At 37.5% G+C, this 24,233-nt stretch overlaps 1 protein-coding gene across 1 annotated transcript; it reads left to right on the top strand.

Annotated features, from left to right (window-relative positions):
- Positions 1–847: 847 nt before the first annotated feature.
- Positions 848–24,201, top strand: DNAJC10 (DnaJ heat shock protein family (Hsp40) member C10). The gene is made up of 23 exons (XM_057411666.1): positions 848–1,097; positions 1,380–1,740; positions 3,381–3,546; positions 5,315–5,365; positions 6,744–6,826; positions 7,017–7,148; positions 7,967–8,060; positions 8,281–8,358; positions 9,713–9,756; positions 10,128–10,265; positions 11,635–11,724; positions 12,489–12,602; positions 13,307–13,421; positions 15,164–15,291; positions 15,557–15,673; positions 16,875–16,976; positions 17,990–18,145; positions 19,209–19,342; positions 20,843–20,896; positions 21,260–21,407; positions 21,832–21,951; positions 23,021–23,137; positions 23,641–24,201. The coding sequence occupies exons 2-23, from the start codon at positions 1,540–1,542 to the stop codon at positions 23,650–23,652; spliced, it is 2,394 nt and encodes a 797-aa protein (XP_057267649.1). The 5' UTR covers positions 848–1,097; positions 1,380–1,539; the 3' UTR covers positions 23,653–24,201.
- The last annotated feature ends 32 nt before the right edge of the window (positions 24,202–24,233 follow it).

The following is a 24,233-nucleotide window of genomic DNA, read 5'->3' as shown; positions in this document are numbered from 1 at the left end:
GACCATACATAACTTCTGAAAGAAGTCCACCCAACCTCAAAACACCCTATCACCTCCCAGTCCCTTCACAACCCTCGTACTGGACTTAGGTGTTAGCCTAACCTCAGTGAGGAGGCCCACCCCAGTGCCCTCCGGTCAGGATCCTTGTTCTTTGCTCTGCGGTCCTCTGCCCAGCGGGAAACCTGCGGCAACATCCCACACCTCTTTGTTTTCAGAGACTTATGCCAATGGGGACTTGTGTCAGGACATACAAGTGACCACCCGCGGCGGGCCCACCACAGTCCCTCCTGCCCTGGGGTCCTCTCTCCACCCGAGGCGAGGGCAGGTGCAGGGAAAAGCCCCTGAGGAAACTGACGTCTTCGCAGTCTTATCTGCAGACATGTAAGGCTCCAAGCTCAGGGCACAGACTGCAGTGCCTGAGGCCAGCTCTCCTGAGCAGCAGCACTGCGCAGGATGCCAGCGCCAGGCCGAAACGGGCCCAGCCCTGGAAGGAGCGATGCCCGGCCGAAACACCCCGGCAGGAAACGGCTAGGAGGATCCGAGACCCCGCCCGAAGCGGGCGCGGCGGCCACGTCAGCCCCGGAGCTGCCCCGCCTGCCTCCGGCCCAGAGCCGGATCCCGCCGCGGGCCGCCCTTCCGCCCGGCGCCGGGGTGAAGGCGCCGCCGTCCCATGTTGCTCTGCGCCGGGCCCGCTCCCTCAGCTCTGAGTCGCTGGCCGGTGCCGCTGCTCGCCGTGCAGCCCGGTAATAGGCCGCGCCGCTTCCCCGCAGCTCGCCCGGCACCGAGGTCGTGCCGGCGGGGAGGGGACCGCACGGCAATCCCGCCCTGGCGGCAGTTCCTCGCCGCCCACCACTTCTCCCGACGCAGCCCGGGCGCCCCCCGGCCTCGCAGGGCTCTTACCTTCGGCCTCGCCGTGGTGAGCGATACCCGGCGGCGCATCTCCAGACGGGTCGAGGGCGGGAGGCCCCTGCGGTCTGACCGGCTTCAACTGCCGGGAGTGTCCGCCGCCTCCTTGAGGAGCAGCCTTCCGCCCCGGGAGGGTGCTGGCGCAGAGCTGCCGGGGCCTTTCGGAGAAATGTCCCCCCGCGGCACTAAAAGTAAGTTAGAAGGAAAAGCGAGCTATGCTTAACGCGCTTTTACTAAGGTAGTGTGCCAGCATTCGGTGTCATTCAGTAAAGCTCTGCGTGATTACCTCATTCACAGTCTACCTAATAAAGAGGTTATCTGTCACTTGTGTGGTCTTCAGAAAGCAGGAAATTAGGCATCAACAATGTTCGTGTGTAGGCTGCACACGCTGGCAATAGCGTTCTTTACTAAGATATATTTTTTGAATAAGTAGGTAAATGTACTTAATTGTTTTTTCTACCTTCTTCTTATAGGCTGTAACTTTTGCAAGGCTTGTGACATGAAGTAGGGCAGCCAGCATTTGAAGAGCTCTGTCATAAGTACAGCTGTATCTCTGAAAGTCCACACATTTGTTGGAGAATCTTCCCAAAGCTTGCTCAAATCAGAACCCGGAGACTTCCCAAAACCTTCATAATGGAGTTCTTGGTATCCAAAGGAGACTGTGTTAGATGTTCCAAAAAATCTTTATTGCTACTTTTAGTATGTGTAATAGTTCTTGTGTGCACTGATCAGGACTACTATAGTTTACTTGGAGTGTCCAAAGAAGCAAGTAGTAGAGAAATACGACAAGCATTTAAAAAACTGGCACTGAAGTTGCACCCTGATAAAAATCAGGTAAGTTACATCTTTTAATAGGTTAAAGCTGCTGGGTTAATGGGTCTTAATGTTTAAACAAAAAGTGATTTCAATTTATCTAAAATGTTTCTCTGTTCCTGTGAAGTAGTGTAACCACCTGATAACATGTTCGGATTTCCTGCAGAGATTTACCAAACAGGACTGGTCATACATGATTGTGTTGAATATAAAATTGCTATAGTAAAGAAAAGAGTCAAGATAACTTAATTCTCAATTCTATTTTGCAAATAGAGGAAAACTTACTTCTGTACCATATTACCTTGTTGATAAACTGATGAGTTTGTCTGTTTCTGTTTAGCTTAGGTGAACTTACTATTTCCCTAGCATGAAGCATCATCTAAACAGCAAACACCACCAGCCTGTACTGGGACATCAATCTCCAAGTATCGGATAGGAAGCCGCAGAAATTCTGGGACTGCCAAGGCATAACGAGGGAGGGTAATAAGGAGTTCTAGAATAACTTAGAGAGAGAAGACAGGGAATGGGTCAGTCTGTGCTACAATATTTTCTGAAGTGCAAAGAAATCACTTTAAAATTTAAACATTTTTCCTCAAGATTTCCTGAAATAATCAGAAATTCACAGGAAATGTGAGGGTTTGGATCCTCATATGTGCAACCACATCTGCAAGAGCCCAAGAAGACAGTGATGTTCCTTATGAGTTCAGGGACTGCCTGCACAGAGTATGTTGAAGCCCCTGAGGTGCTAATGTTTTACAATGGAAAGCTCAAAGAGAAAGCCAAATCTCAGGAAAGCTAGAAATGCCAACTTGTAGCTATTGACTGCAAATTTTGTTTTACCTATGTTAATACCTTTAAAATAATAACATTTTGGGTCAGGTTCTGTAGTTCCCAAGTATGAGAATACTACTAAAGATTTTTCAATGGTTATTTTCAACATTAAAGATGATCTATAGAAGATGAAGTCATTACACAAATTCCGTAATGTTAATTAATTTCCTGTGTGTCTACATAAACAAGTCATGATTCTTTAAGAGAAAGTGTCTCTTGAACGAAACGCGTAAGCAGAAGTTAAAAGGGTGGGAGAGAGCTGCAGGTACTGCTCACCACCTTTATATTGCACCAGCTGAGAACCCAAACTGACATTCAAAATATGTCTGCAGATTTTTCAGTGTTCTAATTCTAAGGTACCTAGTACCAGAATGGTTTTTAAATAAAAAGGGGGCCTCTGTCTATACCAGAAGATGAGAAGGGATGAGTTTATAGCAGAGATTTTCAAACTGGACAAATGGGGATTCTAGGGAAGTAGAAAAGATTATAGAGTAAATGGTAAGTCATCATTCTTGAGAGGGTTTCTTTTATTTCTATTGAAGAGAGAGAGTTGAAAGAAGAGGCATCACTGGAGAATGTTATAGCCTCCTGCCTGTTCCCTTTGTATTTCAGTTGGTACTTTAGTGAGGATGAAGAGATGAGAAGACGTATATGGCTTCAGGAAGGGAAAACTTTACTGTAGTTTGTTTGGAGATCACCATGTAAAGTCTGCTGCCATCACAGCTGGCATCTTTAGTAGGGATATAAAAACATTTCCAGATTACTTTCTCAGAATTATGTGTGCAAGATGGTTTATTAATTGCTTACTAATTATACTTTGCCTTGCATAGAACGATCCAAATGCACATGAAAATTTTTTGAAAATAAATAGAGCATATGAAGTACTTAAAGATGAAGATCTACGGAAGAAGTATGATAAATACGGAGAGAAGGGTCTTGAAGATCAGCAGCAAGGAGGTCGTTATGAAAGCTGGCACTATTATCGCTATGATTTTGGTAAGTTACGGTGTATGTTTGTGATTTGCTTGAAGTCACAAGTAAATACAGTGCTTACATCAGAAATGCATAAAAAGATCTGATACAGATCTGTCCTCTTCAGATTTCTGCCTTCTCTGTCTTCCTGCAGCTGTCATTTTCTGTTGACCCAATCTTTTATTTACCCTGTTAATGTTTACTGGTAAATGTTATAATCTATTTACCTAGCCTCTTGTTCCTGCTGGTTACCTTTCAATTGGTCATCTAATTTCTTGGGTTTTGTCTTGGTTTATTTGTTTGTTGTTTGTTTTTTTTTTTTTTTAATGCAAAGCTATTTTTCTTTCTTTTTTCCCTTTTTCTCACATAAATTCCAGTGTTAATGTTTCATTAGTATTCTTTTTAATTCTTTAATGTAGGAAGACGTTTTTTTTGTCTAGGCAAGGTATTCTTAAATGGATTTTGAGAGATTTTTGCACTGTCAAGCCTATTTTATATGCAATTATCACTTAAAGATCAGAGAGAGGTAGTAGAAAATGAAAAAATAACAACAGAATCATACCTGAAATGATCCTGAGACAAGTTAATGTTTGTCTCAACAAATTTTAGGTAGCTGTAGGGAAAGGTTGGGATGAGCCACTCTCAAGGCTGCTGTAACAGGAGTGAGCTGAAATAGAGAGCTGAGGAACATGGTTTGATTGATATGAAAGAAAAAGCTGAAATAAACCTCCACCTTGGGAAAACTTTTATTTTCTGGTGTAGTTTGATTTTAATATGACCCAATCTCTACAAAATTAATGTCTGCAAATTGAAGTTGAATAAGCCAGATGTGCATCTATCACAGGAAAATACGGAAATTATCCTAAATGTTCTTCAGATAACCATCTGCCTGAAGTTGCAATGCTTGATTGAGAAACAATATCCTTGAATGTCTATTAACCAGTTTGGAGAGTATCTGTATCTAATTTTCATACTCTGTGTGTGTGTATATACATGTGAAAATACAGATATTTTGTATGCGTGGATGGCTGTATGTGTTATATTACATGATATGTAAATGGATAGTAATATAAGAACTACCTTGTCACCTGTAGAAATTAATTTCTCTCGTTACCTATTTGCATTTAATCCTGGTGTACCTCAGGTGAAATGGCATCTCGCTCACTGTGTTAGGTACTGTAAAAGATCTGTAGCCATAGTAGCATAATATAATGCTGTCCAATAGTATTTTTGGTACCTCTGCACTTTCTTGCATACTTGAAGTAGTAGACTGTTTTGTAGCCATGTTTTAGGTAGGATTGGTTAGCTTTTTAGGAAAGCTATCTTCCTTACCTTTATTCTGTCCACTTTATTCCACTGCATTCACACATTCAGTTAGTGGAAAAACTTGTGGCTGAAATGCCTTTGTGATCTAAATAGCTTAGATAACCAGAGGCTGAGAGAAGTGAAAGCTTCCAGACATTTTGATCTGACAACTGGTTGTTATTTCTAATACTCTTGCTGTAAGAGTGGTAGTTCAAGTTCTCTGCTCATTTGCTGACTTGTCAACTAAACACCAAAATAATTGTTGTTCTGATGGTAGCCTTTGTATCATGATGGTGTGGGAGTTAGGAAGAGATTAAACTAAGTTTACATATTACTAAACAAATATAGCTTTGTTATAAAAACTATCTTTGCCAGCTTACTATTTCAATTTAAGTGTACTCTTTTCTGTTTTGTGAATAAGGTGATAGTTTGTATCTTCATTTTAAAGATGACAAAAATAAAAAGCAATTGCTCATTTTCTTAATAGGTATTTATGATGATGATCCTGAAATTATAACACTGGATAGGGGAGAATTTGGTAAGTTTGAAATAAATAGCTATCTATTTGACAATGTGGCAACCCAAAGTAAGAATTTTTACATTCTGAGGTGTATCTCTATAGACGTCTCCTACATACCTATAAAAAATCATTGTTAGAAGAGAAAACAACAAAAAAACCCAAACCCTAAATGCTTCATGGTAAATAGTAGTTAGCAAATATATAAGTATCAATATACGGTTTAATTTAAGTATGAAGGATATTTTGTGAGACCTGCAAGAAGAATTTGAATTAAAATTTTGTTTCTCCTAATTTATCATTACTATTTTTTGGTCTCTTGTCTAAAAATGCACTTTGCAGGACTTTTTTATTATAGTTCAATTATTTTTTTTTCTGTGAAATCCAGTCAGTTTTGCCTTGCATGACAGGTTCAAGTCTAGAAGGTGATACCAGATGCTAAAACCACAGCTAAATAAAACAAAGTCTGGAAAGATAACTCTTTCAGTGAGGATATCATCCAGTTGTTCTTGGTTTGGTTTTTTTTTGTAGCTAAAATGCTTACAACTAAGAGACTATAGAGAAAAAAATACTGATTTTGTTGTAGTTTTAATTTTTTTGTCAGCATTTTGAGTGCTGTTTCCTTTGTATGGGCTGGACCTTCATGCTGAGCCAGTTTTGGAATAGCAGAACCTCATGATGCTCCTCATGACAACATGGTCTTGCTTTGGTTAATTAATTTGCATAATCTATACACTCCTTAGCTGTCTTGTTTATGAGGGTATTTTAACATAGGCAAATGTCAGTTGGGAAATTCACTATAAAAATTACATCCAAAAATAGATTGAAAACTGTAATTCAAGCTGATAATCTCTGCATGTGTATATTTCCTTGCTGTTGTTTTCTGTTACAAGCAATGTTTCCCTTGACTTTTCTAGTAATTAAACTAACCGTATTTTCAGATTGCATTTTCACCTACTAGGGTTTCAACATAAAAAAAATTTGCCTGGTGGAACCCAGAAAATACTTAAAGTGATATAAGGAAATTGAAAGTTCTAGTGGGTAAAATATCTTTTAGAACTTGTATTTTGTTTTTAAGGTAGCAAGACTCACAGTATCACACATTTCAGCCACATTAATTTTTAGAGAGTACATTTATTCTTAATTAATATTAATTAACATGTTGAAAGTCAGGGTGCTGATATCCTCTGAAATACAGTTTTTGTGCACTGGCTTACAACAGTAGGTATGTGCAAGTAAGGTGCAATGTTTATCCCATCAGTTACTGCTACTAACTGTGTCTGATATATAAATACTTAATTCAGTTTTGGGGAAAACAATATAGTAAACATGTACCTTCTAGTTACAACTACATTGTAGATATGCATTACTTACATACAGTTTTCTGCTCTCCATCTAGATGCTGCTGTTAACTCAGGAGAATTGTGGTTTGTGAATTTTTATTCTCCTCGATGCTCCCACTGCCATGACTTAGCACCTACGGTACGTATAACAAGCAAATTAACTCTGAAAATCCATTGGTTTTAACAGCATAGAAACTTTCAGAAGTGGATTTTACACTGAAGCTGAAACCAAATTCAGCAATTCAAAATACCAGGAATAGGAATAAAACATGCTGATGTTTCGTTATATGTTTATAAGAAAATACGCTTTTCTCCCCCCTTTTTCCTAGTGGAGGGAGTTTGCTAAGGAGATGGATGGAGTAATACGCATTGGAGCTGTCAACTGTGGAGATAATAGAATGCTTTGCCGAATTAAAGGGATTAATAGTTATCCCAGTCTGTATGTTTTCAAAACTGGAATGGTGAGTGATAAAACCTCAGCATTTTTCTGAAAGACAGAAATCTGCAAGGGTAGTTCTTTAATATTTGTTCAATCATAGTTCTTTATATAAAGATCTTCCTTTTAATAAATTACTTCCTTTTAATAAATATTTTTTCTCTTCCTTCACCTCAGTTAAATTAATTTGGAAAGTTTACTTCAAAAATAGGTATCTTGTTTACACAGTGGGATTTTTCTAATCATTTTACCATGCAATATATCACTCCTGATTTAGGAAAATACTCTCAGCATTTATGCTGTAGCAAAGCAAGAAGTCTACTTGAACAGTTTCTCTTACAGTATTGTAATGGACTTTTCAAATACAAAGAATAGTCTGTGGCTTTGAGTCTAAAGAATATGATGTTGTACCCAGAGAAACTTGGAAATTCCGTCCACAAGATTTTCTCCATGCCAGCTGCATTATGGTCATCACGCTTTATAGTTGCTTGTTAAGTAGTGGTGCCAGGGCTGATGTAAAAATTGCACTTGAGTAGTTAGGTACATTTTGACAATGGTAAGATTTGAGAGGCTGAATGCAGAGATTGTGCATGCACAAAATGGACTGATACAAGCAATTTTTTATTTAAATAGAAATAATCATTGGGAGTTGGTATTTCTAAGACTGAATTATCCTTGTGTGGCTGGATTTAGAAAGAAAAGCTAAATTCCAAACATTCCAGTACAGAAGGGAGAAGACAGTTAGAGCCAAGGCTGGGGGGTGTAGGAGTGTCCTGCAGTTACATAAGTACTGTTATTCAAAAAAGTAGGTTTGGTTAATTTTGTATTCTTTTTCTTCTGTAGCAACCAGTGAAATATTATGGAGATAGGTCAAAGGAGAGCTTAAAGAACTTTGCCATGCAATATGTTACAAGCGCAGTCACTGAGTTATGGTCAGGTAATGTTCACATGTTTTGTTTGGGGTGGTGGTCTTAAAATTGCTTGTAGAATATACAATATGGCAGAAACTATGTATACAGCAATTTAGTTGTATTACATAGCTTCTTGCTTATTTCTGAGGCTAAAAATATTTTACTGTAACTTGCTAATATAAATCTGTCTTGTTTCACAGTCGCATTTAACTAGTCACAAACTGATGCGAATTGTTTTGCTCTTAGGAAACTTTGTTAATGCCATTGAAACTTCATTTGCTTCTGGTGTTGGTTGGCTGATCACCTTCTGTGCTGAACGTGGGGGTAGGTATATTAAATACCTTTCAAATAAGGCAAACAGGAAATAAAGTACTTCTGTTCACAGTGGCATAATCCCTTTTGCTTCTAATAAGAAGTTACAAAACGTCTTAGATGATCACCGTATTTGGACTGTAGGCCACTTAAGCTCCATTTTAGAGGCAGCTTGACAAAAGGGATATTAACAGCAAGATTATGCTATTGTGCATCTGTAATGTCATGTAAGTTATTAACGCAGCACTCTAATGTAAACCCTCAAAGGGAGTGGCAGAAAAGGCCTCTGACACTTTCCAGCTGAAGCTCAAATTGGCAGATACTGCATAGCTGCAAGCCAGTTTGTCGTGACGGCTGGGTGGAAGAAAGGATGTATCTCCACTTTAAACCCCTAATGCACAAAAATAAGCTATTTTCTCTTATCACAGTATGCTAGAGATTGGAAGGGACCTTGAAAGATCATCTAGTCCAATCCCCCTGCTGGAGCAGGAACACCTAGATAGGTGCCTTATGTTTGGACATAGTAACTGGCACTTAGCACTCATGCTACGACAGTTTAGATTTGAGTTATTTTTTGTAGCTGTTTGTTACTGATGTTCTTGGTATCAGTAGCGGATGCAGTATATGAGAAAGCTGCCTTGGTTGGCTGGTATTGCTAAGCAAATGCACTACGCCTTTGACAAATAAAGATTTCTAGGTCTTATGAAGAGACCTTTGTTCTGTGAACCGAGTAACCAGAGCTGCAATCTTGATTTTACATCTGTAAATAGCATGATTTCAAGTTGCAGTTCTTTTGTTAGTAAGTTTTCAACTTTGGTCCAATTAAAGTGAGGTTGATGCATCTAGTTTCATAAAAACTTTTGCATCAAAAGGTAACTATTAGAAATCTGGATTGGACTTTTTAATAGAGCATATGATGACATAATTAGACACAATTAGAGCATATGATGTATTTATTGTAGTGAGGTATTACATGAATCGCAGGAAACTGAGATTTCCATTGAAATTTCATTCCAAGACAGTATGTAGATACCTCTTAGTTGCTTTTTATAAACGGTAAGAAGACATTTTAAAGGTCAGTCTTAGTATAGCAAATCAAATACTAAAATCTTTACAATGAGAATTTTATGTTGATGAAACAAGATAGTGTTATTCATGTTTATTTAACTTCGAGTAGACAGCCACTGAGTGCTGATTTCTAGGTGTTAGAACTTCAAGTCACTGAAATGCTGGATGAATAGCCAGGGAGCATGCCTTTAGAAATGGTCACCTTTGTAGGGAGGAAAAGGGTAATTCTAAAGAGCACATTTAGTGCATTAACAATTTGAAGTTTCATGTTTATAAATAAATTATTTTTATTTTGCAGATTGCTTGAGTTACCAAACACGCCTTAAGCTAGCTGGCATGTTGGTAAGCAACATTTCACTTTTGAAAGCATTACTGTTATATTTAAAGCAAGATAACAGAAGTGAAAGCATCAACTTGTAGCTGAAACAACAAGTGAAAGCTGAGAGTTGTAGGTTTGTTTCGCTGAGTTCAGCAGAACAAAGATTTCACCCATTAACTTTCAGAAGAGTGACTTAGTAGCTGTTGGAATAACCTTAAAATTTTAAGGAATTTTATAAAATATGAATTATTATTAACTAATTAATTATAATGTGGTTTTCTTCCATTTCCTAAATGTATATAATTGCTTGTGCGGGGATTTTTCAAAAACATTTCAGAACTTTAAATTAAAAAGTACTCTTCGTTTTGTGTTTGGTTTTGTTTTTTTCTTACAGGAAGGTCTTGTTAATGTAGGCTGGATGGACTGTGGCACCCAGGGTGAGCTTTGTGATAATTTAGATATCTCATCTAGTACTACAGCATACTTTCCACCTGGAGCCACCATAAATAACAAAGAGAAAGGAGGTGTTTTGGTATGAGTTGTTTCTCAACCATTCTGTATTTAGATAAAATAAGGGGATGGCAATGACAAAGGCATGTATAAATAATTTCTACATTGATTACATACAACAGAAAAGATGCTTTTTTTTTCTCTTCTAAGCTTGTACTCTGTGATATGGGTTTATATATCTCTTTGGTTCTAAAACTGTGATCCCTGGAGGTGGTCCCCAGTTTGTTGCTATGCTGGGAGAATGAACAGGAGTATGCTGCAGTAGCAGCAGCCTGTAGCTCTGCTTATCCAGCTCCTCAGGAGTCTCCCTGGGCAGCTGTGGGAATCCAGGGGTGGGATGTTGCTCTGTGACAGGCCCAAGAGCTAGTTCTAAAGCTGCTATCCAGCTATCCTGGGCAAGCTTGTCAGTCTCTTTTCTCAGGTAACAGGACAAGAGAAAATGGCCTCAAGTTGTGCCATGGGAGGTTTAGATTGGATATCAAGAAAAGCTTCTTTACCAAAAGGGTAAAGCATTGGAACAGGCTGCTCAGGGAAGTGGTGAAATCACCATCCCTGGAGGAATTTAAAAGACATGTAGACATGGCACTTAGGACATGGTTCAGTGGTGTACTTGGCAGTTAAGGGTTGATCTCTATGCTCTTAAAGGTCTTTTCGAACCTGAATAATTCTATCATTCTATGATTTGCCATGTGCCCACAATTTTTATTCCAAAAGGAATATCACAGGTTTGAGGAATGTTACTCAGTTGAACTGAGTACTGACATGTGTGATAAAAGCACTCCTACGACGTCTGTCGCAACAGTTTATGCTGTTAGACTCTATTCTAATATTGCAACCTCCTCCTACGTTTGTATGGTAGTTTTAACTTCCTTAATTGATGGAGACATGTCACAGTTTGAAGAATGGCTTGTTCCTTTATTGTCACTACTGTTATCTATATCTTTAAAAGGAGGAAATTAAATTAAACCTGCCTGCTTTCAACTCTGTACCTTGCCACCTCTGAGTTACTGATTCATATTGCTGCCGAAATGTTAAAGATTACTGAAACTTCAGTGCCTGTAGGAGGGCTGTAAGACTAGATCAGAAATCTGGTAAACTTGATTGTCAAATTTGGCCTGAAATTTGGATTTGAGACTTTTAGCCCCCATCTGGCAAAATACAGTATTGTAAGTTTAATATTGTAGGAAAACAAGCTAAAAAGCAGTATTCTAAGAGTGATGTTTGTGAAATTATATATATGAAAAAGGTGATCAAATAACATGCTATTAACTGTACCCTTCAGTTGATGGAAAGAAACAAATCAGAATAATTTCCCTGATACTTTTGAGTACTAATCATCAACAATCAAGTTGTAATTCCTTATAAAAACCACAGTTACCTTTCCTTCCTAGTTTCTTAGCTCCTTGGATGCCAGAGAAATATATCAGGAAGTAATGAAGCATCTGCCAGACTTTGAAATGATCCCTGCAGTATCATTAGAGGTAAATTTTAAAAAATATGTTAAGATTTCTTTAAATAATCATTGTTTGGGATTTTTATTGGGTTTTTTTGCATTTTTCAAATCCTGTTGGCACAAACCAGTATTTATTTAACTGAAAGTGGCCTTTCTTCCTCTGTAGCCAAAATTATTTAACATTGTTTGTCTGCGTTTACTTCTGTTGTTTAGCAAAACAACAAAAGTAAGGGGGGGTGTGTGTATTTAACAGGAAAACAGAAAAACGCAGAAATTGCCATTGTAACTCACTATGCAGCCATGACTTTCTGGTTATTTTTACGTTAACTGCATTATAGAGAATCTTGCCTTAAATGTATTTTGTCAGTAATGTAAGAAAGAAAAGCAAAATACTTGTTAGTCGGTGATAAATTATGTATGAACTGAAATTAGAAGTCACAAAAGTTACTCATTTCTTGGAGGAAAAAAGGAGAGGAAACCTCTCTTCACACTTGTAGTAGCCCTTAGTAGCTTGATCTGCAATGCACATAGAAACAAAAGGTATAGAGGGTAGCATGGTTCAGAGTTTTTCCTCTTTCCTGCTTATAATGTATTAAAATGAAGTTTAGTGGAAGGACTACATGAAAGAATTCGTTGGGTGGAGGAGGTCACTTGGAGATCAGATGAATAATTAGGCTTTTGCCTTTATAAAACATAAAGGAAATTTACAGGTTGGTATAAGTTGGGGTTTGTTGGGGTGTTTTTATCTGTGTGTTTATTGTGTTTTGAGGGGTCCTTTTTCTTCGTTTAAAGGACCATCTGGCTCATCACCGATGGCTGCTTTTCTTCCAATTTGGAGAGAATGATAAATCAAATACACAGGAATTTAAGAAACTTAAATTTTTACTTAAAGGTGAACACATTCAGGTAAGATTTCTCACTCATCTAGCTCTGAATACATATGTTCAGAGAACAAGTCAGTATGTTTTTCATTATTTTTACCTGTTACTACCACTTGCCACTTCTGGTACTGAGATACATGTCGTAGATCTGTAGGAAAGCTTTTAATTTAAAGCAAGCAATGAAGTTTCCCATATGGTTTGAGTAATTTAAAAGTAGTTAGGAAAGATTATCTTTTAAATCTGCTCTCTCGTGGTGCTGCAGATCCCACTCAGTTAACAATTAAAAGTTAACACTTCAGCATCAAATTGATGTATGTGAAACTCTATTTTAACCACTCAGAAAACCCTATAATTATCTTGAAAATTCAAGACATATGGATTGTGTTAATTCTATAAAGTATGTATTTTCACAAAAACTTGTTGCATTGACTAGAAGAATTTTAATGTCACATTTATTTTAGCTGTTTTTTTGCTTCCTTGCTGCTTTATCTGGAGGAGAAAAAAAGGAGGATTTCTGAAGGTTTTATTCTCCATTTTGGCTTTTAATTTAAAAAAGTAACTTAATGTAGCTGTGCTGATAGTTTTCCTCAAACATCATAGTTTAAGACCAAAAAGGCACCACTTTTCCATATTTTTACCTTTTTTTCCCCAACTCCTACTGCCTTTCAAAATATGTTAATTCATATAGATTAGGATGCCTTAATTAAAGTAGCAGTTTCTGTTAAATAGGTTGGCAAGTTTGACTGTCTTTCCTCACCAACCATCTGCAACAAACTGTATGTCCATCAGCCTTGTTTAGCAGTCTTCAAAGGAAAAGGAACTGGAGATTATGAAATTCACCATGGTAAGGGAAACTTTGGCAAGTTTAAATCATTACATAAGCACTCTGAGATGACACTGTCTTTGGCAAACTTTTTTTCCAAAGAACAGTTTTGTAGTTTTCATGTTTGCTATTTTTCCTCTGACCTTACTGTAGCTTTGTACAAACTTATCATTTCCTTTGGGGGTGTTTTATTTTGGGTTTGTTTTTTCTTTTTTTCCTGGATAAGCAGTCATCAGATGCCAAGAGATGTATTTTGTCTTTACTATCCTGTCTGTTTCAATGTAATTTACGTACTTAGCTACAAATGAAATCTCTTGAAGCTGACAGGACAGCTTCTACTTTGGGTGGGATAACCAAAGAATGCACACCCTTCATAGAGGCTGAACATGTTAGTTATACAGTGTTTCCAACTTGAGAAACTTGGATTAGACTTCATGTGTCGCTGCACTAAAACTAATTCCATGCTTTGTTGTCTTTCATCCAAGAAAACCTACACGGAGACTTTTACCACCTCATTTCCAATGTAGTGATTTCCTTTCAGGAAAGGTTGGAACTATGTTACTGTGTACTGCTGAAAGGATTCAAAAATGTTAGTTGAAGAAGAATAAAGCCTGAAGCAAAACTGTAGGTTGCAGCAATAGGCGTAGCTTCATCCAGAATGTGGCACAATGCAATTATGTGAGATGAAGTTCTAATTTTTCAGCCTCTGAACTATTAGCAGCAGCTTGCTAGAATGGAGTCAGAGCCTCAGTACCGTAATAAAGAGAGGAGACGAGCTTTTGACCACTTAGAAAAGATTAGTCATGTCTGAGGGCGAAAGATAATCCCATACATCTAATGATAGAAGGGTAAAGCTTTGTACACTTTGCAATTTTCAGTCCAGCACAGGGAAGACAAGAAAGGGTCATATATATACAGCATTTTTAAATATTTTTATAATGGTGAAACCAAACAGAATATTTACAAATAGGGTATGAGAAATGCATCGAACTGCAGTATATATGTTCTGAATGATTTTACTATTTACAAAATTGATAGCACCTAGAATATTTATTAACAGCAGTCTTACTTCAGTATTTATAATGGTGTGATACTCGAACGAATCAGACTTTTTTATATGCTATCTTGAAAGGCTTCAGTAGTTTAAAATCTAACAACAGTAATAAATCTTAGTAAGTCATTGTGTAGTGACCTGAGATTTAATTACCCTGAGGTTCTTATCCTTTGTTCATTTCAAGACAGAAACTCATTTCAGTTGACAAGGGTATGAAAAGACTTGATCTTTGCCCACTGGAGCAAAAATAGGGTGACTTGCCAGTATCATTTATTTTGCTTCAAGTCTTCAATGTCTCAATATCTTTGCCAAGGCAGGTGTATCTACAATAGTAACTTTTTAATTCCAACAAATGCCAGGAAAATGGTAAAACAGCCAATATTCCAGTAAAAAAAAAAAAACAGTCATTTTATTTAATAAAAACATGGTTTTGTCTTGGATAAAACATTTATTTGGCTAATATTGGGTAAATATCCAGGTTAATATTTAGCCAAATATCACCTAGAGTTTTCTTACCTGTGTAGGGTTGGACAGTTTAACATTGTTTTCCTGAGAAAAAGCAAGTCACTACCTCTTTAATCTATTTTAGCAGGCCATATTTAAAGATCAGTCAAGGCAACTGAAGGGTTTCTGTCACTATCACTGAGGTTTTTTAATGAGATCTGTCATATGGAAAAATGAAGTTTCCTTTCTACATTGACCTTTGAAGGAAAGAAGATCTTATATGACATCGTGGCATTTGCCAAGGAAAGTGTCAACTCTCATGTTATCACTCTGGGACCTCAGAACTTTCCTGACAAAGAGAAGGAACCCTGGCTTGTGGATTTCTTTGCACCGGTAAGTTATTTCATATCTAGTTTCCCCTCTAGCATCTGTTGTATAACTATGTAACCCAACATTAGCAGTATCTTGGAAGTTTCCTTCCGCATCATGAGATGGTATTGTAATTCCTCATGCCTTGGCAGCACTAGTGTTCCTAGACTGTGTGGGGTTTGTGTTTAGTGGAGTCTGTTGTCAAAGCAGGGTATTATTCATCTCAAACATTCTCCTGAGAGTCAGCTGCAGGGAAATCAACTGCGCCCACTTGCATTTTGTTTTCCAGTGGTGTCCTCCTTGTCGGGCTTTGTTACCAGAGCTGAGAAAAGCATCCAAACATCTTTATGGTCAGCTTAAATTTGGAACACTGGACTGTACTGTCCATGAAGGGCTTTGCAACATGGTAAGCTGCATAAAATAAGGAAATACAATCCTTTTAAAGAGTATTATTTTCTTCTAGTTGGAGCGTGGGGGTGGACAATGTTTGCTTATTTAATGTTACTTTCTTAAAGGGTAGTAAGCAAAACAGGACACCTGTATCCTTTTTTAGTTTCAAAGGAACAAACTATGTGACCACTGCAGATAAAAGTAAATGCAAAATACAAGTCAGTTTTGCTCTTATTTCATAATGTTATTGGAAGACTCTGGAAGTGTCAAAATCTAGTAATTCCTAAAGCAGGCCCGGAAAGTCTTTTAATGTATTTCTACATACATACATGCATTCTTTTTGTTCTTCACTTAGGAGGATTGAAAACAGTAAAACATTTAAAAATGCAAGTTTTTAATTGAAATAATGCTTTTTGACAATATCTGTAAAACAGCTTTAATTCACTTCACCCTAACTGCCTTGGCTTTTGGTTTTGTAGTGCCTTAAGTAGTCCAGGATCAATTTCAAATTAAGGAAAGTTTATATTTATCAGTTTACACGTGTTTAAAGATACAGTAGTGGAATGAAATCTTTTTTTTTTTTTTTTTTTTTAAATCTTGACCAATTTACCATGTTTAAATTTGCTTAACTTTTTCTTCAGTTAATTTATTATGGTAGGAATTATTGATGCTTATCCTAAAGTCCAGAATATACTGCATTGTGACAGTTTCCCTGCAACTTTTTATGTTAAAAAGTTTGTACTTATCTTTAAAATGTGAATCCCTTGAAATACATAAAAACAAGCAAAAAAAGGACAAGCTTTTTAAAGTCTTATGTGTGTTTACACTCTGAAGAATTCAAATCATGGAAGCATCTGTGTTTGATAGTAAACAGTACAGTTATTCATACAGTACAAGTGTTTCCACGTAAGGACTGGTAAGAGCTTTAAAGTTAAGGCTAAGTATACCCATGGATTAATTCCTGTATTTGTGCAGAATGGCAAAATTGCTACTGACTGCTTTTTAAATTGAGAACAAACTATGCCATCTCTGAATATATGTCGTATCTTCTCCGTACTGATTTGTAATGGTTTCAAATTCCCATCTGCACATAAGTTTGAGCAGTTACACTGTACAAACTGCAACAGATCCGTAAGAGCAAGCCACAAATACCAATGGCAGTTAAAGTACAAGAAACCTAATCATTCCTTACCATTTCTTATTGTCTGTTTCGTTAGCACAACATTCGAGCTTATCCAACAACAGTTGTGTTCAATCAGTCTGATGTTCATGAATATGAAGGACATCACTCTGCTGAGCAGATCTTGGAGTTTATAGAGGTATGTAAATTATAATCCTTGTTGCAGTCATGCTCACCCACAAACATGTTCTTTATTTGGAAGATTCTAAGATTTAGTGGGGTTTTATTATTAATTAGACTAGTAAGATAAAGAGCGAAAAAAAACTTGGGCAAGAAGAGTGATCCAGCAGCTGTCAGTCACAGACTTAACACGTAATTTTCCTTCCCTGACAAGTAGTTTCTTTGAGATCATAGCCAATAATTTAAGGTCCCTTCCAATCTGCAAAGTAATAGTAACGATTTCTATCTCATAGAGAGGACAAATGAATTAGAAGTATGGAATGCTGTAATATGAAAGTGAACAGGTGCACAGCTTGAAATAAGAGGAGGTTCACTTTTTTGTAAATGAGCTTGCTACCCTCCATGCTTCTTGGCTTTAACTTTCTTAACTTGCAGAACTGCAAATCGTTGCTACTCATCATTGTTGCTGCCAGAGTTCTGGCGCCCATCTTTTCCTCTAGCATTCAGGTTCTCTCACTGCTAGATCCAGAGGTTGTTTTCCACTCTTTCAAGACGCTATTAATTCTCTCCAGGTAGCCCAGAAAAAGCAGGTTTAAGAGCACCTGTGCAGGACCAGGTAGAGATCAATCTTTTTCAGATGCTATTCAGGGGCCCCTAGTGCACCATTCTACATCCCAGCCTAAATAGCATGGCTGAGTCTCATAATGCCTGCGCTTGCCAGGTAAGCTGAATTTCTTCCCTTTTGCCTCTCTTGATGGAAGAGAGACCGAAAACCTCCCTTTTGCAACCCAACTGTATTTTTTGGATAACTTTTCTCAGCAAATCAGGCATTTGATTGTTAGGTTGAAGGGCTGACTTCTGGTGCCTCCATGCCTTTCAGTGGTGTGGAGTCTTCCCAATCATACCAGCAAGCACAGCTCACTAAAAGAGGGACATTCTCAGAATTTGCACATTCTGTTCATATGTGATGGTGCTAGATATGGTGCAACTTATTGTTGCAAAGTGTATGTCTACAAGCTGTCTTTGCTTTAGGATCTTCGGAATCCATCAGTGGTGTCCCTAACGCCAGAGACATTTGTTGAATTAGTTCAGAGAAGAAAACGAGAGGAAATCTGGGTGGTTGACTTCTATGCTCCGTGGTGTGGACCTTGTCAGGCTTTAATGCCAGAATGGAAAAAAATGGCCAGGGTAAATGACATTCAAACATTTTTCTTGTTTTGTGTCCTTTTCTGTGGAATCATTGAGGCAGTACAACTGCTGTCTTAGGAGTTTGTCAAAGTCCAGTGACTAATATTGCTGACAAACCAGGGAATTCCTAACTGATAGTTTTACATTGTTTCAAATACAAAGTTTTTGTTTGTCTGTTTTAAGGTTCAGTACAGTGTATATAGTGTACTCCAGTTTTTGTTGTTGATACAAGTGTGTTTTCCAAGATCTAAGAAACTTTAGAGTAACTAACTTTTCTTAATGCTTAGTGCTTCAGATAAAGAGCTCTGCATCTGTTTAAAACAAAGTAGAAAAAAAGATTTATCCATAAATTAGATAAGAATTGGTTTGCAAGATCATTACAGCGTTCTCTCATTTGCAAAAGTAATTACTTTATGGACAAGCATCTAGGTTTTCCTGGATGTGTTTCCAGGAATATGAACTTGAAACTCTGGGGTGTGAGGGAATAGGGCTTTGGAAACAAGTCCATGACTTTGAGGCGTTTAGAGCTCACCTAGGCTAGGAGTTCTAGGTAGGGTTCTCTATTCTGGTCACCTGTCTGTGAAGTTTTAGTAGCCAGCTCTATAGCACATGTTTAGTAATCATAAGCTTCACTGCCTATGGCGGGTGGTTTGTGCCTTTGCAACAAATACAGTGTGTTTAAGACACAGGCCAGCTGTGCAGCTGATAGCACATCTGCACTGCATGAGATTCTGTCATAATTCTTGAGCCTGTGATGTGAAACATGGTAATATGTTAGTCCTTATTCTAAATAAGGACACTCACGTACCTTCAAGGCAGGGTATCTCATGAGCCATGTGCAAGCTTATACTAAAATAGGTATGTGCATGATGAGAATGCACCTGGATTGCTGGCTCTAATTAGCTACCAGTGACTCATTTATAGGAGAGAAATAAACCTTGTGATAATCTTGGTTTGTTTTGTTGTTTTTTTTCCCCAGCTAAGTGATTGAGGCTTTAATTCTGAAGTCTTATAGTAGAATTGATTAGCACATTTGATTGTAGGTTTTCTTCTTTATTTTCAGATGTTAAATGGATTAATCAGTGTAGGCAGTGTGGATTGCCAAAAATACTATTCTTTCTGTCACCAAGAAAGCGTTCGAGGATATCCTGAAATAAGACTCTTTCCTCAAAAATCAAACACAGCTCATCAATATTAGTGAGTAGCCTATTTTGATTTGAGAAACGTTAGGTGATAAGAAACAATATGGATATACATCATCGGCTGTATAGAAAAGACTCATCACAGCTGTAAAATACGCTGTTATGATATTACTGTCCTAGATGTTACACTCTTTGTTACTTGAAACCAGTGTCATTTTATTTTGACATTTCATTTCAGTAATTTGAACTGAGACTGCCTCAGGAATCTTAATTTTTATTTCTTGTTCTTTAGCTATTGCCACTTTTCTAACTTTATTGCCTGTTAAATTATATGTTATAAAAATATTAGGCCTAATTGCTTGCAGCCTTATCTTTAGGGAACAGAGGGATGTAGCCATCTGATCATCCCTCCTGCTAACAGTGTGTTAGCACCATTGCAAAAATTGTCCACTGTTTATCTAGTCATCCCATTCATTGTATCACTAGTGTGGAAACATTAATCATTAACATGATTCAGTAGGTAACAAAATCTGGCTAAGCCAAACAGCCTGTCTCCTCCATTTCACAGTACTGTTTGAAGATCCAGGGATTTCAGGAAATTTACATATTTCAAGATAGATAACATCTGAAATAGCAGATGTGCTGCTTCATTGTTTTTCAAATTGGAAAGTTCTATTAAATGCTGGCAGATAATGAATTGTAATGCCTCTTCATCATAGTGCGTAATAGCAAACTTCAGTAGCTTTCATCATGGAGCTGCTTCCTTTTATTCAGTTCTAGACAAAGTTTCTCTTAAAAGCAGAAATCTCTTTCTTATTGAAATCAACAAAGTTGGTGAATGTGACCGTTAAGTGCCAAATTCCTAATCATGAGTGAGCTATTTCCTGTGAAAATAAGGAAATTTGTCTCTCAAATCACCAATACCTATCAGGTCAGATTTTGACCAGGTAACTTTACTGCTAAATACTTTGTCTTCATTATAAAGTTGTAAATTAGTGGATATGAATCCAGAATTAATCCTTTTTCTAACCTGTCACTGGAATTCCAAAACTAAGCAATGCCCTGGAATTCCAAGTAGTAAATCCTTGTCCAAGTAACCAGTTTGCCTTGCTTTTCTGCTATCAAATAATTGTTTTATTGTAATGCTTGAAAATCAAATAGAAAATGTACTAAGATATTTCAGTTTAATTCTCATGTTTCTTAAAGTTTGCAGTTGTATCTGGACTTGTTAACAAAGATTCTTAATTAAAAATAGCTCTAGCTCTCAAGCTTACATGCTCAAAACCAAGTTTTACTCTCCTGACAGAATTTTCTTCTCTTTATCTTCTAGTCCTTAATTCCACATCTTTGAATTGTAATTTTTATTTACTCAGATTCAAAAGCAACATAGAAATATATCCTAAACCGTATGCATTTAAGTTCATTATTTTATTGTCTCCACTCTACAGAGATGTTGTTGCGTTTGGGTTTTTTAGGGGTTGGTTTGTTTGGTTTCCCAACATAATTCAAACCACTGTGCAACTGGAATTTTATTTTCTTTTCAATCATTTTACAGTAGCTACAATGGATGGCACAGGGACTCATATTCACTGAGAGGCTGGGCATTGGGGTAAGTTGCTGCATTAAACTTTGTTCACAAACCACTTACATAATTTGCTTGCTAGGAGAAATGAATATTTAAATGCTGTGTGAATCAAGAATTAGAAGCACTTAGGTACATGTATTATTAAGATTTCCATATCCTTTATCTCAAGAAATGGCATACTCCCTACTGCCCACCCATTTCCTGAAGACCATGTTATTATCCTGCCTACCACTTTTAGAAAGTGACTCTCTTGCAGTACAAAGTGTACCGTAGGGATTTGTGGACTCCTACTATTCTTAATTTCAGAATTTTTTCTTGTACTTAAATGGAACTTGGATATGCTCAAAGTTTAGAATGGTTTAGGACTGTTGTTCTTCCTTTCCACAGATACTTACCACAAGTGTCTGTAGACCTGACTCCTCAGAGTTTCACAGAAAAAGTTCTGAATGGAAAAGATCACTGGGTCATTGATTTTTATGCTCCTTGGTGTGGACCATGCCAAAATTTTGCTCCTGAATTTGAGATCCTTGCAAGGGTAGGTTTTTAACTGTATTAGATTTTTATAATGGATAAAATACAGTTCATCAGCACCTTTTTCTTACCGATCATCCAAAAACTGCATATCGCTAATGAGCCCCTTTCTAATTGAAAGTCCACACTTCTACCTCCCACTTGCCAGCGGGTGTTGTCTCTTGCAGAGACATACACACAGGCCCTCTTTTGAGACAGATCCCAGCTTAAGATTGGATGGGCTTTGGAACTGTCATGTGCTTTGCCCCAAATTGAAATAGAAGTGTTCCACTGAGCATGTCGTGACTTCTAATACAAGGTTAACAGCCTGAGAAGCAAATAAACAACTACTCTGAGATATTTAGCTGCACTCCTGGCTTATTCAAGTTATTTGCGTACAGTCACCCACTGAAACTTGAAGTTTGATTCTAATAAACATTTCTTTTTAGGCTGTAAAAGGAAAAGTAAAAGCTGGAAAAGTTGACTGTCAGGCATATGGTCAGACCTGTCAAACTGCTGATATCAGAGCCTACCCTAGTGTCAAGTTTTACCCCTACCAAGGAACAAAGGTAAAGTGAAGTGTCTCCTTTGTGTATGCTGGTGAGTGAGTTCTTTTAGTAGATGTATTTCATTTCACATTTGATTGAAGAGGCTATATCTGTAACATATTGAAGTGCATTATTTAGATATTCTGGAGATTCATTAATAATCAATATTGGTAACACTTAAAATAGTAGGACAGTGATACAGTAATGATGCGTTACTGAAAATAAGGAACTATAAGTTAATAGAACAGTATCTAAAATGTGGGCTTAACTAGAACCAGGGTTTAATTTTGCAGGGGTCTCATGTAACAAAATATTTTTCAACTTTTATCAGTTCTACCTCCTGCTACTCAAAAGCAGGCAAAGCGTCTCTTGAAATGTGGACACCTTCATTTTGGCTAAGAAGAAATATTCTTTCAATATAATCACAACATTTAATTATAGTTTTGACTTAAATAATGCATTTTAAGATAGAAAAGAAGATTTAAAATATTGAGTTGTGTTCTGGCTCAAAAACCTTATCAAACCACTTCAGTATCAGGACAACATGGTCTAGTGTGAGGCACAAGGGCTAATGGGTTAAAACTGAAGCAGGGGAAGTTCAGGTTAGATATAAGGAAGAAGTTGTTTACTGTGAGGGTGGTGAGGCACTGGAACAGGTTGCCCAAAGAAGCGATAAATGCTCCATCCCTGGCAGTGCTCGAGGCCAGGGTGGACAGGGCTTTGAATGACATCGTCTAGTGTGAGGTCTCCCTGCCCATGGCAGGGGATTGGAACTAACAATTACAGACTTTGTAATGGCTGTCTACATTAAATATTTAGCTGAATAAATTTGAGAAAACTCATAAGTATTTCAGGTTTCTTTAAGGCGCAAGACAAAATTTCTATAGTTTTGTAGTTGTTCTTACTAGAAAGACAATTCACGTTGTTTAAACAGAGACAAAAATATAACTGTGACTCATAAATCAACCTACCAGAGCCGTTGGCTTCCTCCCTGTGTTCCTCTTGAATTCTGTCTGAACGTAAGCAGAATTTCTATTCAGTGTAGAGTATGCATAATGTGTTTCACAATTATTTCTCTTCCTTTTTTAAGAAAAGTGTTCTTGGAGAATACATAGACAGCAGGGATGCAAAAGGTATCGCTGACCTCTTGAATGAAAAACTGAAAGCAATTCAAGATAAAGGAAAAAGAAAAAAGTCTAGAAATAAGGTAAGAATACTTACTGTGGGGTCTTTTGCAAAACACTCATTTAAAGTTCTGTGTTTGCTCTTTGTCTGGGAAATATTAAATTCCGTATCTTCAAATAGTACCAGGTATATTTTGCTTTTAGTCTTGTTTTGGTTCATTATCTGTTTTAAACTCCGTTTTCCATGTCCACATATGTAGCAGAGAATGCTGCAGTTGCAGCATCAGTTATGGCAAGATTTATCAGAATTTATAGATGTCCGTGGGTCAGCTGCCTTACCGATATATGGTTGAGCTGCACTGTATCTTGAACATAATCTTTAGATTTCATAAGCAGGCACTAAACTACAAAGGCTGATTAGTGTAAGATTGGGATTGACATTTTAACTCAGAAGGTAATAAATACACAGCAGTTAAGAAGTATCCTGAATTCTATTTAAGAAACACAGAGAAATATAAAATCATAGGAAAAAAATCTTGATTTTATTTGTACATTCAGGTTAACTTGTTTGTTTTCTTGTCACTAGGATGAACTCTGAGTGGTACTGGATGTAGATATGATTCAAAATATGCTGAAGCTGTGAATATAGAAGACGCCATGAGGAAAATAGAAGGCTGATTACGTTCATGACAAGACTAAAGAGATGAAAGCTAGCTTGAGTTCATGGATGTACATGACTATGACTTCTGTTAAACTGTGGGGAGATGAAAGCATTTTGATTTTGGTGGAGGCATTCAGTGTTTCTGCAAATGAATTCTGCATGTCCCTCTTCTGATGTACCAACTACCTTCTTCCTTGTCAAACATTAGGGTTGACCAGAAATGTGGACTTCTGCCTACCTGTTTAGTAGTTCCTTATGTTTTTTTGTCTCTTTCCAAATGCTTTTTGAATGTGGCATTCAGCCTGTGGCTGAATATGCACTCAAACCACTCTGCAATGCAGAACCACAATGAGGGGTTGTCTATTTGAAAGACAAATAGTTTTACCTGGTGATTATTCTGCTTTGGGGTTGCATTGTTGTCTAATCAATTGTTAAGAAATAAAATCAAAAACTGGTAGCAGGATTGGTTTCCTGCCCTTGAGCGGATTACTGTGTTGTGGCAATGGATGAATGGAACC

The sequence above is a fragment of the Pezoporus wallicus genome, unplaced genomic scaffold (assembly GCF_028554395.1).
Source record: "Pezoporus wallicus isolate ANWC-B61680 ecotype Strahan unplaced genomic scaffold, APGP_CSIRO_Pwel_v1 contig_6732, whole genome shotgun sequence".
NCBI lineage: Eukaryota > Metazoa > Chordata > Aves > Psittaciformes > Psittacidae > Pezoporus > Pezoporus wallicus.
This window is presented reverse-complemented; position numbering and strand designations above follow the sequence as displayed.